General features: G+C 45.6%; 1 protein-coding gene across 4 annotated transcripts in view; it reads right to left on the bottom strand.

The window, feature by feature from the left end:
• The window catches only part of LOC142761654 (BCAS3 microtubule associated cell migration factor-like), a 73344-nt gene that overhangs the window by 15451 nt on the left and 41003 nt on the right, over positions 1-16890 (bottom strand). For all 4 annotated transcript variants that reach the window (XM_075890052.1, XM_075890053.1, XM_075890055.1 and 1 more), the window contains 5 exons: positions 11150-11416; positions 9780-9936; positions 8681-8787; positions 7999-8072; positions 4807-4988 (listed from right to left, as the gene is read on the bottom strand). In XM_075890052.1, the coding sequence (XP_075746167.1) occupies positions 4807-4988; positions 7999-8072; positions 8681-8787; positions 9780-9936; positions 11150-11416 (787 nt within the window). The remainder of the gene's footprint in view (positions 1-4806; positions 4989-7998; positions 8073-8680; positions 8788-9779; positions 9937-11149; positions 11417-16890) is intronic.

The raw sequence follows: 16890 nt of genomic DNA, 5'->3' as shown, positions 1-16890 counted from the left end.
GACTGTATAGCACCACTATACCAACCAATTAGTGCTGAGGAGTATCTTGATGCACTTTGGAACTTCATCACAGAACGTGGCAATTTGAGCCAAAGGCTGTTTTCAAGTTTTATAACTTGCATTTGCCTCTCATTATACAGTAAAACTTCATTAATTCGAAGTTACTGGGGCCGTGAGAAACCTTTGAAATAAGCGGGTTTCCGAGTTAACAAAACATACAAAATGTGGGATGCAAGGAACCTGGAATTATTTCAAGTTATCAGGGCAGTCGTTAGCTGTGTTGGCTTCGGCAGTTTGCGTCTTCAGGGTTACGTTTTCCAGCAATACCTGGTCTTGATTTTGTCGCAAATAGCAAACACGGAGTAACGGCGAGGCTCGCTACTGCGATCAAAAAAGAAAAAAAAAAACGCTGTCGTGATTAACCAGAATGTTCACTTGCGAAAAACAAGACATCTTCACTGCAACAGTGTACTGACACGTGGGCAGCAAGGCACCTTTTCCTTGCTGCATCAGCTCGTCATGATGCGACCATTCACTCATTTTTTTTTTTTTTCTGGTGAAATAAGGAATTTAATAATGGCCAGTGTGGCAAAATTCGCTACGTGTTTTGGCTGAAAAACATGATCTTTGAATCTCTTGAACTTAGTTTTCAGAGTAGCACGTCATGATGCGACCTATCCACATTTTTTTTTGTGGTGAAATAAAGAATTTAATAATTACCATTGTGGCGGAATTCGCTATGTGTTTTGGCACAAGATCTTTGAATCTTTCGAACTTAGTTTTTGAAGTAGCCATTGCAGGCAAGAACTCAGCCAGCAGTGCAGAAGCAACCAGCAATCGAAGATTCGCATACATTGTGAATTCAGGTGAACTGTCTCTTAATTTCTTTACAAACCCAGAAAGAATGGGTAAATTATGATGCGCTGACGTTGCGCGAAACGTGCATATGCTGCCCATGCGTCACCGCTGTACTAGAGTGAAGCAAGTCTTGTATTCCAAAGGTGCATGCTTTGATTGATAACGATGCTGTTTTGTTTTTTTGTTTAAGCTGGCAGTAGAGAAGCTGGGGAGCTTCAGCTGCCACTCATTTGTATCGCTACGTTGCATTGCCTTGGAGCTCTTAAGGGCTGCCAGGGTGTCTACCAATTTGCTTTTTCGAAATTCGCTGACTTTTCCAGGTCTTCCATGATGATTTGAACCAAATTTCATGACCTTTACGTCTGCTGCTAAGAAAGCTCTGTGCACTAAAAACAGACCCTCGAGTGACAGAAAAAAATCAGACGCCCTTATAATATAAGTAAATAAATGTACCACAAGTACTCTGAATGTTCTGAGTGGTAAATATAAAAATATATGCATATCTGGCCAAAATGAAACCTCTGAGTGAGAGAGTAAGTTCGCTGTCTGATGTTTGGAGGAACCAGAAAGCAAACACATGAGTTAAAATTAATTGCAGCTAAACAACTTTAAAGGAGCCCACGACAGTCCTACAATACTGCCATGGCTGCTAGAAAACGTAGAAGTGGCGCCATCTCGTAGCATCTGTGTAAAAAGAGGATGCCAGAGCCCGGTTGGTTCTGCCACTGGAATATATTCTAGTCCACTATAATGGTGATGACCCAGGCCACTTAGGATGTGGATTGAATTGGATTTGATGCGACATGGGTTGCTGTATTTACTATTGATTTGCATCCCCACCTAAATTGCACATCTTATGCATATACTTTTCAGAAAAAAAAACACTACTACTCACGTATTACGTGCACCTTGCCTTGAACAACAACTAACAACATCACAGGAACGTAGCCTTAACGCATAATTTTCTTTCTTTCATTCTTTTCTACAACGAGCACATGCATGTTGATGTTCTATTTCTCTGAGCTCCGACACTTATAATTCGACAAAGTCCTCAGATGCCTGCAATAAAAGCTAGGGGTAAGTTTACAGTGATGATGTTTGGACATAACTTGGCAAGAAGGAATCTGTCAGGGCGCAACAGCGCCCTTGATTCCATAGATTTATCACAGATGCCGGGGGGGGGGGTTAACTTCGTTTGTGTACTCTTCTATGGATATAAGTAGGGTTGTGCCAATAGTGAATTTTAGGTTTGAAGCGAATTTGAAGCACATAGTGATTTTGGTTGAAAATTTTCGAATTTATTTCGAATGGAATATATGACGTACAAAGAAAAATGGGCATATTTATCATGACCTTACAAACCTGCACAATATTTTTTTTTAATTGAAATAGGGCTTCTATGCAAATACTTCGTTTTTTTTTCCTGTTCAAAGGAAGTCGAAACAACTTTGATAAGTAGCAGGATTTGACTTCCAGTAGAATGCAAGTGATAACTTGTAAAATGCGTAACATTAAATCTACAGTGAGAGTGTACAAGTCCGCAAAACAAGTTTTTAAGCTTAAAAAAATGATCAATGTATTTGAGGATCATATGTTCATTTAAAGGGTTTTTCAACAGCTTTTCAAGTAGTTATGGAATGGATTCACTAAAGACACTTATTGCCTCATGAATTAACTGCCGCCCAAATGTTTAAAATCTGTCCAGTATGAGTGGAGTTTCCCGATTAGCCACATGCTGCAATTTCAGTCTCTCTTCTTGTCCAGACGAAAGCACTTGAAGCAAAGCCGGGAGAGATGGCATGGGGAAAGAAAATACGTCACGTGCCCATCGTTACCTTGAGCATTCTTATCTTTTCCTTTTTCTTGAATACGCGGCTTTTCAGTGTAATTGCACCTAATTACTAGGGCGCCGAGGCCACCTGCGGTTCCCAGCAACGACCCAGAGCCCCACTCTCAAATCAGCCAACGGCTGGTACAATGACTCTGACGAGCGATTTTTGACATTGTGGCATCATTTGCCGAGAAAAAAGACCAATTTTTATCTGATTTTGAGAATTTATATTGAATCCTAGGTCGCGTGCTGCGCTATAATATTTAGCTCATGTGTTCTCGGTAACCTCGACTACCGATTGGCAGTGTTTGCTGACCATGCTCAAAAAATGTTGCAAGGCCCCTTTAAATTTGAAGTTGGGATTTGCGCCAAAGCGACTTTCCCCTGAATAGGTGCTTTCACGGCTTCGCACCACTATACTGCAGCAAAACCATCTTTACTGGCGGTTACATGGGGATCAATATTGACCTATTCGTTCCTACCAAATATTTCAAAATATTGAATAATTTAAATTCAAATCGAAGCGAATTTGAACACTCTACTGTTTGTTCGAATATTTGAAGCAGTTGAAAATCCGCACAAGCCTATATATAAGGCTAAAAAGTAATCACAGATTTTATTAATACCATCTCAAGAAATTAAATGAGAAATTTAGATGAAGTTACCCAAACCCTACCCTTGAAATACAATCTACCAGGAATAGGCGTGTAGATGCGGACGTTTGCCGCCGCATCGACAGTCGTAACGATAATAATAATAATAATAATAATAATAAAAGGCATGACATAGCCTGACAAGCCTCTGCTAATTGCAGTCCTAGCCGAACCAAAAGGCCTTCAAGTCGAGTCAAATCATGCACAATTTAACGACGCGAATTATGTTGTGGTTGGAAAGTCAGATAAGCTGCGTGATATGTAGAAGCAACAGACATCAACATAGTATATGTATGAATATGGAAGCAAGGGAACGCTTTAGACAAACATGATGAACAATTTGCCAAACGAAACTTTTCACTGTCTCTTTTACTTTTGGCTGCCACAATTGTGACGGTGATACCACTGATTTTAAGGTTAGAGTTAACCCCCCCCCCCCCCCTCATCTCATTCATTATCACCCAGAATTGACCATCTACAAAATGTTTATGTTCTTCGCTGTTAAACAAAACATGAATATGAAGTGAGAAAACTACGTGACCTCATATGCCCTCGCTAAACATGTGTATTCTACAGGCCACCAAACTGACTGGTCAAGTGTGCATGTTCTGGTCAAACAAAAGATTGCATTATGCCTGCACCTGAAATACCAGCACATGCCGACAACTAAACATATGCTGAACAGCAGAAGTGATGGGGCGCTTTCAACAATGTACTTCCTATGTTTACGTCACGTACCTAGACATACTTCATTTCATTTCTTCATTTTCAGTGTATTGCTTTAAAAAAAAAGTTATAATATCAACAAATATACTGGTGAGCGTCCCCATGTAAAAAAAAACTGTAGTGGGACGCGGTGCCTTTCTTATGGCTATTTTTGTGAACCAGGCTCTCGTAGTGGGTGCTACAATGTCAGTAAACTTAGTATTCGTTTGGTTGGTGGATCCTTTTGAGTCTTCACTAAGAAGCCACAGTTCCGCACTGTTTTTTTTTCACACAACTTTTAGCTGTTCACTGTAGTTGCAGTCAAAAGAGTGGCTTTTTAAGCTTTGATCTATGGTAATGCTTATTTTTGTGTTGGTTGCACAGGCTACAGTCAGTTTCCATGACCAGACCAGATTTTTCAGAAATTCCCCGACTTTTCCACGACTTTTCCAGAAGGCTCCAAATTCTCCAACTTTTCCAGGTTTTCAAGATTGGTAGACACTCTGGCTGTCATTTCCGTGGATTTGCTCTGAAATTAGGGTCGGGAATCAGCACATGCCACCCAAAGTTTTCAGATTAACCAGACTGGGGCTGACCGCTGCTTTAAATTATCTACTCAAACTTACATTGAAAAGTACGGGACCACCGAAATGTTTCAAGTTAAGTTGGATTTAAAAATAACCGAGTTCGAATTAATGATGTTTTACTGTACTGTAAATAAACAAAATAAGATTTCTTATGACGCATGAGAGCACTGACCCTGGACTCTGCACGTCGGAGTCTTCACCATACGAATCGGGGGACAGGGGCGTGTACTTGTCGGAGCCCTGCGAATGCTGCGACAACAGAGGGGTGTTCACGGGGGTTTGAAGAGTCTTGAACGAAAACTGGGGGCCCATCCATAGCCTCCGATGAGGGCCCACGTGCGTGATGATCTCAACCTGAAACGGCATCAGAGCAAGCGTTTGCAGGTGATGTGGCAGCACTCAAGACCTTTGACTGTCAAAAACCCTGTTATCATTATATACACGAATATGATAGATGTAAAGTTCATTAAGGAAAAATGAGACAAAAATGATGAATAGCTGTTCATAGATTTAGTCTTGGGCTAAATTTCTTTGCAAACCCAAAAGCCAGGGCAGCCGGCAATCTAAACAAATCCACTGCAACAGCCCAACCTTCTGCAGCGAGGCTTAAGAAAAGCACTCTGGAGGAATGACGCAAGGAGAACAAGCTAATGATTCATATTACAGTCGAGCCCGCTTATAACGAACCTGAGGGTGACGCGGCATCCGTTTGCTGTATCCTGAAGTTTGTAGTAAATGAAACACAGCTTTTAAAAAAGTTGCAAGTGAAAACAAATTTTTTCCCCCAAAAAATCCGAGATGCACGTGTTTCGAAGAGCAGAAATGATAAGGGCGGTCTCGAGTTCACTTAAAACGGCAGGCTGCTCGTTCGCCAAGGCCTGTGGCATAAGCTGCATGAGGCGCTGGCTCCAAAGCTTCGCCGTTCTCGCAATCCAATTCCTCCAAATCGTTCTTGCCTCGTACTTCATTCACAATGCCCCAATCCGTGCACGGTTCCGCAGTGTCGGCATCATCATCGGCCATAATTAAATCATCGCAACAGATGTCCCGCCCGCTCTCCCATGTCAGAGTTGACGACGCGCTGCCACAAATCGCCACCGCAGTGGTCCTGTTCTGAAGCTTCAGGCTCGGCATCGGGCCCAACGATAGACGAAGTCGGCCTTGCGAAAATAGTTTCCCACACATGTAGCCGTCACCGCCACCCACGAAATATTCACCACCTCCACAGCTGAATACCGGGACGCCCGAAGCGGCAAATTGGCTGCCAGGTGGTCAACAGCTATAAGCAAGCGCTTCGCAACGCGGCACCTAACACGCGGATTACACTTTCGGCGTTTTGTTGAGCGGCACGAAAAAGCGTGCTAGTCCTCCCGTCGGCCATCATGACCACACACGCACACTAAGAGCGAGCAAGACGCGCACACGCGTGGAACAGCTCTGGGCGCGTTTCCAGAAGGAAAACGAAACTAATTCGAGCCAGCGTGGCGGGCGTCGCGGAGCGGTGGAGATGGGCGAAGGGGTTGTGATCAAGAGAGGAGAGCAGACTTGCGAGAGAAGGGCAAGGAGTTGCGATGAAGCACGGAGGAATGAAGGATTCCTTCCTTTGTGCGATAAAGAGTGAGGAGGATGCGACGGGAGGGCGACCTTGAAAACCAAAACACACGCGAAGGAGGCAGGTTGGGTAGCTTGCTTGAAAGGTCCGCGAAACTCACATGTAGAAAAACTTGAAAAGAGTGCCAGCGTGCGCGGCGGCGTTCGAAGAATCAGCGGCCGTGATCAAAAAATCGTTTTGTTGCGCCGGCAGGTTTGCGTGGCCTCACGAACTTTGATATTTTGCGATTCATTCTGTGCAAATTAACAGCCGTTTTCGCACTTCCGCACGCGCACAGAAGGCATGCTGAGCCAAGTGCGAAGTGAGCAAGAACAAGTCCTAAACACGAAATGAATCGCAAATTATCAGAGTCGGTGAGGTAGCGTATGCGCGTGCACTAGACGCAGACTATCGAATACAGTCGGTGGCCGACGATGTTGGCAAATGGTCTGGTCACTCCAGGCTGGTGACGCTAACGACAGTAGCAGTGATCAAAACAGGGTACGTGGCCGACCGTCTTCAAAAGATCGATGGCAGTGTGAAAACACGGGCCTCGTCTGGCGATGCAAGGTGCTCAGAGTAGCGGGGGGACAAAGGATGGAGGGGTGCGTAACAAAAAGCGGTCGGGGAGAGCAGCAACGAAAGGGGCGCGGAGGCAGAATCGGCGTTTAACAATAAGAATGTACGGGCACCTCGCCGATGCCTGATCGGTGGTCGAAATTGGTTTCTCGGGAAGACGGCAGACCGCTGACTCCGTTCGCTGTAACCGATCAGCGGCGCTCGGAGACGTTCGATGTAAGTGCGATTTTGTGCCATTGAACCAATGTATATTTTGACGGTCATGCGGATATTGTTCGTTTTAAGCGAAAGTTCGTTTTAAGTGGGGCCGTTATATGTGGGCTCGACTGTACTAACCAGTGGCAATCCCAGAAAACCAGTGTCATTAGCTGATGATTTCGACATGCTGAGCTGTCTACGCGACTCCATAACACCTCTGCTGGCCCAACAGACTCAACATATCAGAACAACTTAAACTTCATGCACCTTACAGAGGACCGTTATATTGCAATTTGAACCACGTCCACATAAATGCATGCTAATTCAGCAACGAAATAAAAAAACATGAAAGCAATCATTTGTTTATAATACAAGGCCAGAGGCTCCTCAAAACTTGCGAAGCCTTGCCCAATTTTGTAGTTGCTCACCCCGCTAAAACCACAAAACAGGCTACAACAAGCTGTTAAATTACAAAGGCTACATTCAAGATTTGTCACACAATTTATCTGCCTTCATGGGCGTCGGCAGGGGGGTACAAAAGGGGCACTTGCCCCCCTCAAGCCTCATTAGCACTCGCCCTCACCCAAGCTACAGCAGCGCTTTCCCCCTCCCTCAGCTGTGATGCAACACTAGTTTGCACCCCCCCCCCCCCCAAAAAAAAATTCCTGCCGACGACCATTTGGGCCTTATTCAACCATTGCCGAAACACACACAGACCATACAGTCATTTTAATGCGTTTTACCTTCTTTAAAGATTGCCAAGGCACATGTCTGCACAGTGCACATGCTGACAATCCATTTGACCGTCACAACAGCAGGTCAATGGTCAAAATAAGGGCCGACCAGGTCAGAAGGCAAGCGAATGTAAATACAGCGACACGACAAGCTTTTTTTTTTTTTGGCCAATTCTTCACTAAGGAACCTGGTGAATCTCATTCGTCAGTTACTGTAGATAGAAAACAAAATTCTGCAAAGTGTGCTTGGTGATACACCCACCTGAGAAAGCCAGCTGTCATCGTTCTCCTTATGGCTCAGTCTAGAACCTTCCATGTGGCTCATTCCATTGATATCTGTTTTTCAGAGAATACACGTACACTCAGCATTACACAGAGAAGGCAAGAGACTGCTCGCAAGCAACCTAACAAACTGTCTATATGGCACACGAATGTGAGCAGGACTACAAGGCCATCAAAGCTTGTATATGAGAACAGTAATAACAGGCTGCATGTTTATCGAACATTCTAATACCATTCACTTACATATCAGGAATATTTCTGTCGTATCTTATAGTACTTCACGCTAATGACTCAGAGTTACTCACGTTCAACCTACACCGTGTGATAGGGTTTACAGTGTCACAATAGCCACTTCTGTAGCACAGTTATAGATTTGAAAATGTAGTGCTTTTGTGCTAAAAATATAAATATCTATGCAAATAAGACATTCTTGTAAAAGGATGAAAAGTCACATGAAATCATTACAGCATGTGAAACTTGACAACCCACTTCTAACATGCAATCAGCTAATGAAACGGTTCACAAAGATGCCTATACCACACGACTTTTCCATTTTCAGTATGATGTAGGTTAAAGTGTGCACGGTATGCCTTCATTTATTGATTTCAGCCCAGCCATGAACCTATTTGTGATTTCCACAGAGACCATCAGGAGGGACGAACCTTTGAAGGACTGCTTCCCAGTGGAGTTGTTGGAGGCCACCTGTCCTCCCATCATCAGGGGATTGTTGCTGCTCAGCGGCTGTTTTGTATCATGGCTCATGGGTGGCCTGGGAGCACCGTCGACGGCAAGAATGAGAATGCCCAGAACAAAAGACGCCATGCACGTAAACTTTGCCCCCTCTTTGAAAATGCCTCACAACTTTGTGAATCTCAAACTGACATTCTCAACCAGCCACACACTCTAGTTCAACAAAAGCACTCTTGTACTACGGCATTCTGCACTCAAGAACAGTAAGGAATGAGACTGTATTGTCTTGTTCTTGCTCTGCACTCAACAAAACCTCATAAACAGCTCATCAGCAAAAGCTTTTCCTTCAATTTTGTTAGATGGCCTCCTTTCTGGCTGTCTATCATGCACTACCTTGAGCACTCAAAGAAAAAATTTTGATGGAAGAGAAAAAAAAACGAAAATTCAGCTGTCACAGAAAACAGCAATATGAGAAAAATATTGCCATTATGCCCTACACGCATAAAGCGTCACGTGGTCTCGAGAGTAAGTGCCTGTTTTAGAGTACAAGTGATCTTAGTGACCCTGGCAATTCACGACACTGAGTAATACACAGTGCCTGGACATGCCAATGTGTACATTATTACAAAGCACCAAATGCTCATCGAGTCAAAGGAATATTTATGGCACTAGGTGAGCTATCTTTTGACTCTTTTGTTGCCTAGACTTAGCCACTCGATATGACCCGAATATTGGCAACACAATGCTTGCTTGCGCTTCATTTCAAGAAAACTCGGTGCTCACTACTCTGCATTCTAGAATGCTATGTCAAGCTGATATGCGGATCAGGTATGCAACATTAAAGAAAGCAAGCGCAGACAAGATGGGAATGACTATTTCCATATGCCAAAAGTACACCCGAAAGGGCGTGAATGCCCCAAAGTGTGCTCCAAAATTATGTCTGAAAGCCCTACAAGTACGCCCCGAAAAGTACAACTGTACAGCCCAAGGGGTATACTTGTCACCCCGATTTACGCCCCCAAAGTCCCAGAAGTAAACTCTAAGGGTGCAACGAAAGGCAACCGAAATTACCTGAGCAGGTTCCATTGGGCGTAGGCAGTTACGTCGAGCTCAATAGGCGAGTCTTCAGTAACTTTGTTCACAGAAGAGCATGGCCTAGGGTCGATGATGTACTCTGTGAGCGCGCCATTACACGTCATGATAAAAAGGGAGTCGACAGGATTCTTTTCTGCGTTCAGGAAAACAAAACAAAAAGCAAGGAATGAGAGAAAGCTCGAGCTCCTCAGATAAAAGATAGCAAATAAAATTCCAGAGCCATTCTGAAAGCTACTTAGGGCTCTTCAGGCATCACTCGACTGGCCGACTAACAAGGAAATTTCTTTTGTTCAAAAATATAGCACATTCATTTGTCCCTCATGAGTAAAACAGATAAGAAAGCACATTCATGCATGACTCGCTGAGCATCATGAAGATGGGCTAAAGCTTTTTAAAGAATTTTTTGAGGAATTAAAGTGTCAGCAGAAACAACAAGAATATAGTGTCAGCAGAAAAATAAAAACAAGTTTGAAAAGCCATTCTGCCCTATGAAACTTCATTTAAGTGCTTTCTTTTATCCTGTTAAGCTCGTGCAAATATGCGATTTCAAATACTCAATCATAGGGTATGCTATTGGCTGTTCACAGCAGTTAAAATTGCCAAGGGAATGGGCCATAGCAGAGACGAGCCTAGGGCAAACAATTTTTAACAGTCACCAATAAACTTTTCTGGGCATTTTTTAATGCAGTTAAACACAAATTATTACTTTTTAAAGGGAAGAACAAGAGGGACACGATTTCACATAAATAAGTAAACTACCCTACCTTCAACCAAAAGCTATGCTATGAGAAAACACTTTGTAAGTCAGGAAACATGAAAAAAAAAATTCAAGAAGTGACGCTGCACCTAAGCAACTAGCCCTGACACATTACAATTTTAACGCCATTTGTTAGAGCCCAGAAGATCATTTATTGGTAAAAAGGAATTCACTGTGCTCTAAAGAAGCCAGAGAAGAAACAAGAAACGTTTTATTACGAAATGAAACTTTGTTGACCTAATGTAACCGATTACAAAGAAAAAAAAAGAAAAAGATGATCATCTGTGACGTTCAACTGATATCAGGATGTTTAAGCTTTGCAGAGGAATGAAAAAAAAAGATAATATAACCTCCAAGCTTCGTTTTCTCTTCCAATGATGAACCTATCATGCAATCATAAAGTTAACAACAACACAGTTCTCAAAGAATTTATCAGTCTTAACTCATTTCTGTTTAACTTTAGTGCTTTAATGCATCCGTAAAGTGCAGTATTGTGCAAATAAAAGAGCTTTTTGTGAAAACATTGTGCACAGCCCTACGTAATCATGATGCATCGAGACAAAACAAAGAAACAAGATGGCCCTCTCACCCTTCTTGTCGCGAGACGTGCTTGGACTCCCAACCAACCAGGCGCGGGGCGGGGCAAAGGCGGCTGCTATGCTAAAGGCCTCCTTGGTGGCAGGCCCCGACGGACGGCGCCCCCTGGGGGGACTACTCTGGGGGGCGCCGATGCCGGCCACCGAAAAGGCAGTGCCCTGTTTGATTTGGGCCAGGGGAGACACCAGCGTCGGTTGCGGGCCCAGACGTCGGTGGCTGCCGCCTGAAGTGTACTTTTCCAAGCTGCTGCTTGACGAGCCTGGATGGGAAGAGACGTGTGAATGCTTGCAGCACTTAAAGGCTCTTCCCACAATCAAAGAAGCACCACAACTGTTGACAGCGACAGTAAACAGACCAGTGAATTGTGGTACACTTAACTGGCTACTGCCTCACATCAAGTTGGCTTATGATAGTACATTCAAACCTCATTATGACAAACTTGCACCTTACTCGTACGAAATGAAGTTCGTTATATTCAGAAATTCGTTATAAAGGTATATATTGTTAGGGTTCATCATCGACAGGAGCAAGCGTGGCACTTTGCGAAGATGAACAAGACGCCTGTGCGTTAGACACTTGCGCGAGAGGCAACTCAGCCATCTTATTTGGCTGCCGATTCCCTGTGGACGCTCTCCTATAAGCCTAGATCTCGTCCCGTCACATTTGGTGGAGGTGTGGGGTAACCGCCTCGCAACAGAACTTCGCAGCGGCCGTCGTTTGAAGGGTCATTCCGCAACGATGATGGAAAATACGGCGCCTGCACCTGCTCCTAGTGTTCCTGAGGCTGGAGATGATGCGGCGACTACACCTCCTTCTGCGACCACAACCTTCGTGCTCGAATTCCCACGGGATTGATTGATTGATATGTGGGGTTTAACGTCCCAAAACCACCATATGATTATGAGAGACGCCGTAGTGGAGGGCTCAGGAAATCTCGACCACCTGGGGTTCTTTAACGTGCACCCAAATCTGAGCACACGGGCCTACAACACGAATTCCCACGGGATCCTGGCACGTTTAGCGGTTCCGGCGATCCAGATGAAGTGGACGTTGAAGATTGGCTGGCAGAGTACGAACGTGTGAGCACTCAATACCGATGGGGCCCGACTCTTATGCTGGCAAACCTGTTATATCTTAGGTGAACCGCCAAATCGTGGTATGAGAATCATGGAGCAGAACTTGGGAGTTGGGCAGTGTGCAGGGAGAAAATGTTGGACCTGTTCGGGAAGCCGATTGAAAAAAAAAATGGCCGCGAACAAAATGCTCACATCTCGGGCGCAGACCTCGACGGAGTCGTACGTCTCGTATATAGAAGATGTGTTAGCATTGTGTCGCAAAGCCAATGCCGAGATGTTGGAGGCAGACAAGGTCGAACATTTTCTCAAGGGAATTGCGGACAACGCATTCAGCCTCCTCATCTGCAAAAATTATTCCACAGTGGACACCATTATAAAGAAATGTCGGCGCTTTGAGCAAGCGAAGAGCCGGCGGATTGACAGCGTGTTTGCCCGCCTTCCAAATACGGCTGCAACGTCGTCTTGTGAAGACCGTGCAAAAACACAGCAGCCACCTCTAGATTCATCGAACCAGGTGACCCGAATCGTACGGTGCGAACTTGAAGCCATTGCCTTTGCTCCGGCTCACACTGCTGCAAGTGACACGACCCGACTCACTGCTAACATGGTTCAAGTCATCGTCTGTCAAGAACTCGCCAGCATAAGTATTCCCTCAATGTGCGCTTAGCCCAGCCCGCAGCGAGCTACATGGCGTCAACCCTCGTCCTATCACGAGCAGCAGTTTACAGCCCGATCTCGTGACTCTGCTGCATGGAGAACCGCCGACAATCGACCATTTTGTTTTCATTGCCACCGTATCTCATGTCGTCCGTTACTGCAATTACCGCTAGTCCTCGCCACCTCGAACGTCATCCGAACCTCACTACCGACTGGACAGCACCCGCTTTGCATCTGCCGCGCAGCCCTCTTCGCCAAACAACTACAGAAGGTTCAACAGCCGATCTCCGTCACTGCATGGTCGTCAGTCGCGTTCACCTCCAGGACGTCGCCAGTCGTCTCGCTCAACGCAGACTCGCAGGTCGTCGTCCCCATTCAACCCTGCTCCTGCCTACCCAGAAAACTAAATGGTGCAGCGCCCGGAGGTGACGCTGCATTTTCGACTCCCTCCACAGTTCCTCTCTTGACGCTTCTGACGAGACAAAGTCTGTTAGACATTGACGTTGATGGTGTGACTATTTCTGCCCTTATAGATACTGAACCGCACATTTCTGTAATGAGAGCGAACCTTCACTGACGCCTACATAAAGTGCTCACGCCTGCCGCTTCCCACACACTCCGAGTAGCTGATGGGAGGAACCCTGCCGTTCAAGGGATGTGCACGGCCCGTGTGTCCATTGCCGGTCATGTAATCCCAAGTAAACGCCAAGTAATTGAGAACGAAGTGGACAAAATGATTACTAAAGACGTCATAGAGCCATCATAGGCCCCTGGGCCTCCCCAGTCGCGCTCGTTGAGAAGGATGGCAGCTGGCGCTTTTGCGTGGACTATTGCCATTTGAACAAAGTCACTCATAAAGATGTCTACCCTTTGCCTCGGATTGATGACACCCTCGATTGCCTCCATAGTGCCAAATACTTTTCGTCTATTGACCTTCCATCCGGCTATTCGCAAATTTCCGTCGACCGCATGGATCGCGAAAAAAACACTTTCGTTACGCCCGACGGCCTCTATCAGTTCAAAGTCATGCCGTTTAGACTATGTAATGCGCCGGCAACTTTTGAGCGCATGATAGACTCCCTTCTCAAGTGGTCCATCTGCTTATATTACTTATACGATGTCATCGTCTTTTCACCTACCTTTGACAGCCATATAACACGTCTGTCAGCCATTCTGGATGCTTTTCGAAGAGCCGCTCTGCAGCTCAATTCTGCAAAATGCCATTTCGGACGTCGCCAAAATCACCATACTCAGCCACCTTGTTAGTGCCAACCAGATCCCGACAATATGCCAGCAGTAGAAGGATTTCCTGAACCACGTTCAACCAAGGACGTCCGAAGTTTTGTAGGGCTATGTTACTATTTTCGTCAATTTGTCCGCAACTTCGCCGACATCCCTCGACCGCTTACTGATCTCAAGAAACACGTTCCCTTCGCATGGGGCGTAGAGCAAGCGGACACCTTTTCGACTCTTATCCATCTACTGACTACGCCACCAATACTGGCCCATTTCAACCATGCATCACCTACAAAGCTTCGGACCGATTTCAGTGACTATAGAATTGGGCGGTCCTCGGCCAACGACAGCACGGGAAGGACTGCGTGATAGCTTACGCAAGTCATCTTCTTTCACCTTCCGAACGGAAGTTCTCCATCACTAAGCGTGAATGCCCAGCTTTAGTGTGGGCAGTGGCAAAATTCAGGCCTTACCTGTATGGCCGAACTTTTTCGTTGTTACCTAACATCACACTTTTTGCTGGCTCTCATGGCTAAAAAACCCATCTGGACGCCTCGGTCGCTGGGCGCTGCGTCTGCAAGAATACTCGTTCATGGTCCACTAAAAGTCGGGACACCTGCACACAGATGCAGCCTGTTTGTCACGTCATCCAGTTGAAACGGCCGACTTGACAGACCTTGAATCAGACCCCTGCGCTCTCTCCATCCACGCTTTGGGTGATATCTCCACCAAACAACGACGTGACCCGTCGTTACTCTCTATCATCAAGCGTCTGACCTCTGCTCCAACAGACCCTTCCGTTCGTCTGTTCAAACTGCACGACAGCATTCTGTACCATCACAGCTTCAACGCTGATGGCCCGGAATTACTACTAGGGCTTCTCCATCACCTGCGTACCAGTGTTCTCGAACAACTACATGACGTACCTACAGCCGGTCACCTAGGCGTCTCTCGTACCTACGATCGTGTGTGACGCTTTTTCTGGCCCGGACTGTATAGTTCTGTGGTTCGCTATGCCACTGCTTGCTACCGCTGCCAACGCCGCAAGCGCCCCTCTGTGCTACCGTCTGGCCTCCTAAAAGCCCATTGACATATTGACTGAACCATTCTTCCATGTTGGCCTTGACCTGTTGGGCCCATTTCCTACGTCCACCTCCGGAAATAAATGGGTTGCAGTCGTCACAGATTACGCCACACGCTTTGCCATCGCTAAAGCACTGCCGACAAGCTGCTCCACTGACGTCACTGACTTTCTCTTGTATGAAGTCATTCTTCATCACGGCGCTCCGCGGCAGCAGCTTACTCATCGAGGAAAGTACTTTGTTTCACGTGTTGTGGATGACATTTTCCGCGCGTGCTCCATACCACCGCTTATCATCCACAGACAAATGGATTGACCAAGCATCTGAACCGAACGCTGACGCAGATGCTGTCAATGTACGTTTCACCAGATCACCGTGACTGAAACAAAGCACTTCCCTTTGTCACCTTTGGGTACAACTCTTCACGGCACGACACAGCTAGTTGTTCGCCGTTTTATTTGCTATTTGGCCGACCTCCAGCGTTACCATTTGACACACTCCTTCCTTCGGCTGCCCCCTTGTCTACTGAGTACGCCAGCGATGTCATTTCTCGAGCATGCAGCCCGTCAGCTTGCCCATGATCGGCTGCACTTGTCGCAAGCGCACCACAAAGACCATTATGACAGTCGCCACCAAAGCGTGTACTTCTCACCGGGGTCTCTGGTACTTCTCTGGACACCGAACCGCCAAGTCGGCTTATCAGAGAAGCTACTACTACACTACCATGGCCCCTACAAAGTGTTACGACAACTAAGTGACGTGAGCTACGAGATCACACCCCTGAACAATGCCTCTTCGACCCCCTCACTCCAGACGGACGTTGTCCACATTTCCAGACTCAAACCGTATCTCTCTGCTAGTTCGTCGCCGCCGTACTAAGTGCCGTGACGGCGCTTCCGCCGCACGGTAGTGATGCTACGGTGCATCATCGACAGGAGCAAGCATGGCACTTTGCGAAGAAGAAGACGCCTGTGCATTAGACGCTTGCGTGAGAGGCAACTCAGCCATCTTGTTCCACTGCCGATTCTCTGTGGACGCTATCCTATAAGCCTAGATTTCGCCCCGTCACAATATATCCCTAACACTACCTATTCCAGAACTCTTCTATTTACTTTGTTATAAATACTTCATTATATCCGGGTTCATTCTGTTGAGATTTTAGTGTACAGGACTTTCTGGTGATTCGAGCGCTTATAAGAAGCCTAACTAAGCCACACGATCAGCTGACCTCAGAGCAATTTGTGAAGTGAATGACTGGAATTTCATGAAACACTCTGAAGAAGTGACAGTGTCCACGCTCTAGCAATGTCAATGAACTACAATAGGCTCTCGGGAAAGAAAAATATCTTGAAACAGAACTGCTGCTTAAATGGAACCACTGCTTCTATATGATGAGTTTTGTACTTGAATTTTGCACACGTGCTCATTTCTCGGGAAACAGATTTCTTTTAAATGGCATGTATCTTCAAGGCCTGTTTAAAAAGTCTATTTTAACTGAAAATGTTCCATGCATTTGATTCTTAAAAGCCAAATATACCATGTGCCACCAGAACACTTAAAAGAGTTTTAGTCAGACATGCCATAAGACAACTTGATAAATCCCTTATCATGCAAGAAACTTGATGAATCCCTTATCATGCAAGAAGCTATGGCAGTCTTTTAATGTTTCCAAAGAGCTGCTT

The sequence above is a fragment of the Rhipicephalus microplus genome, chromosome 3, assembly GCF_043290135.1.
Source record: "Rhipicephalus microplus isolate Deutch F79 chromosome 3, USDA_Rmic, whole genome shotgun sequence".
Classification (NCBI taxonomy): Eukaryota; Metazoa; Arthropoda; class Arachnida; order Ixodida; family Ixodidae; genus Rhipicephalus; species Rhipicephalus microplus.
This window is presented reverse-complemented; position numbering and strand designations above follow the sequence as displayed.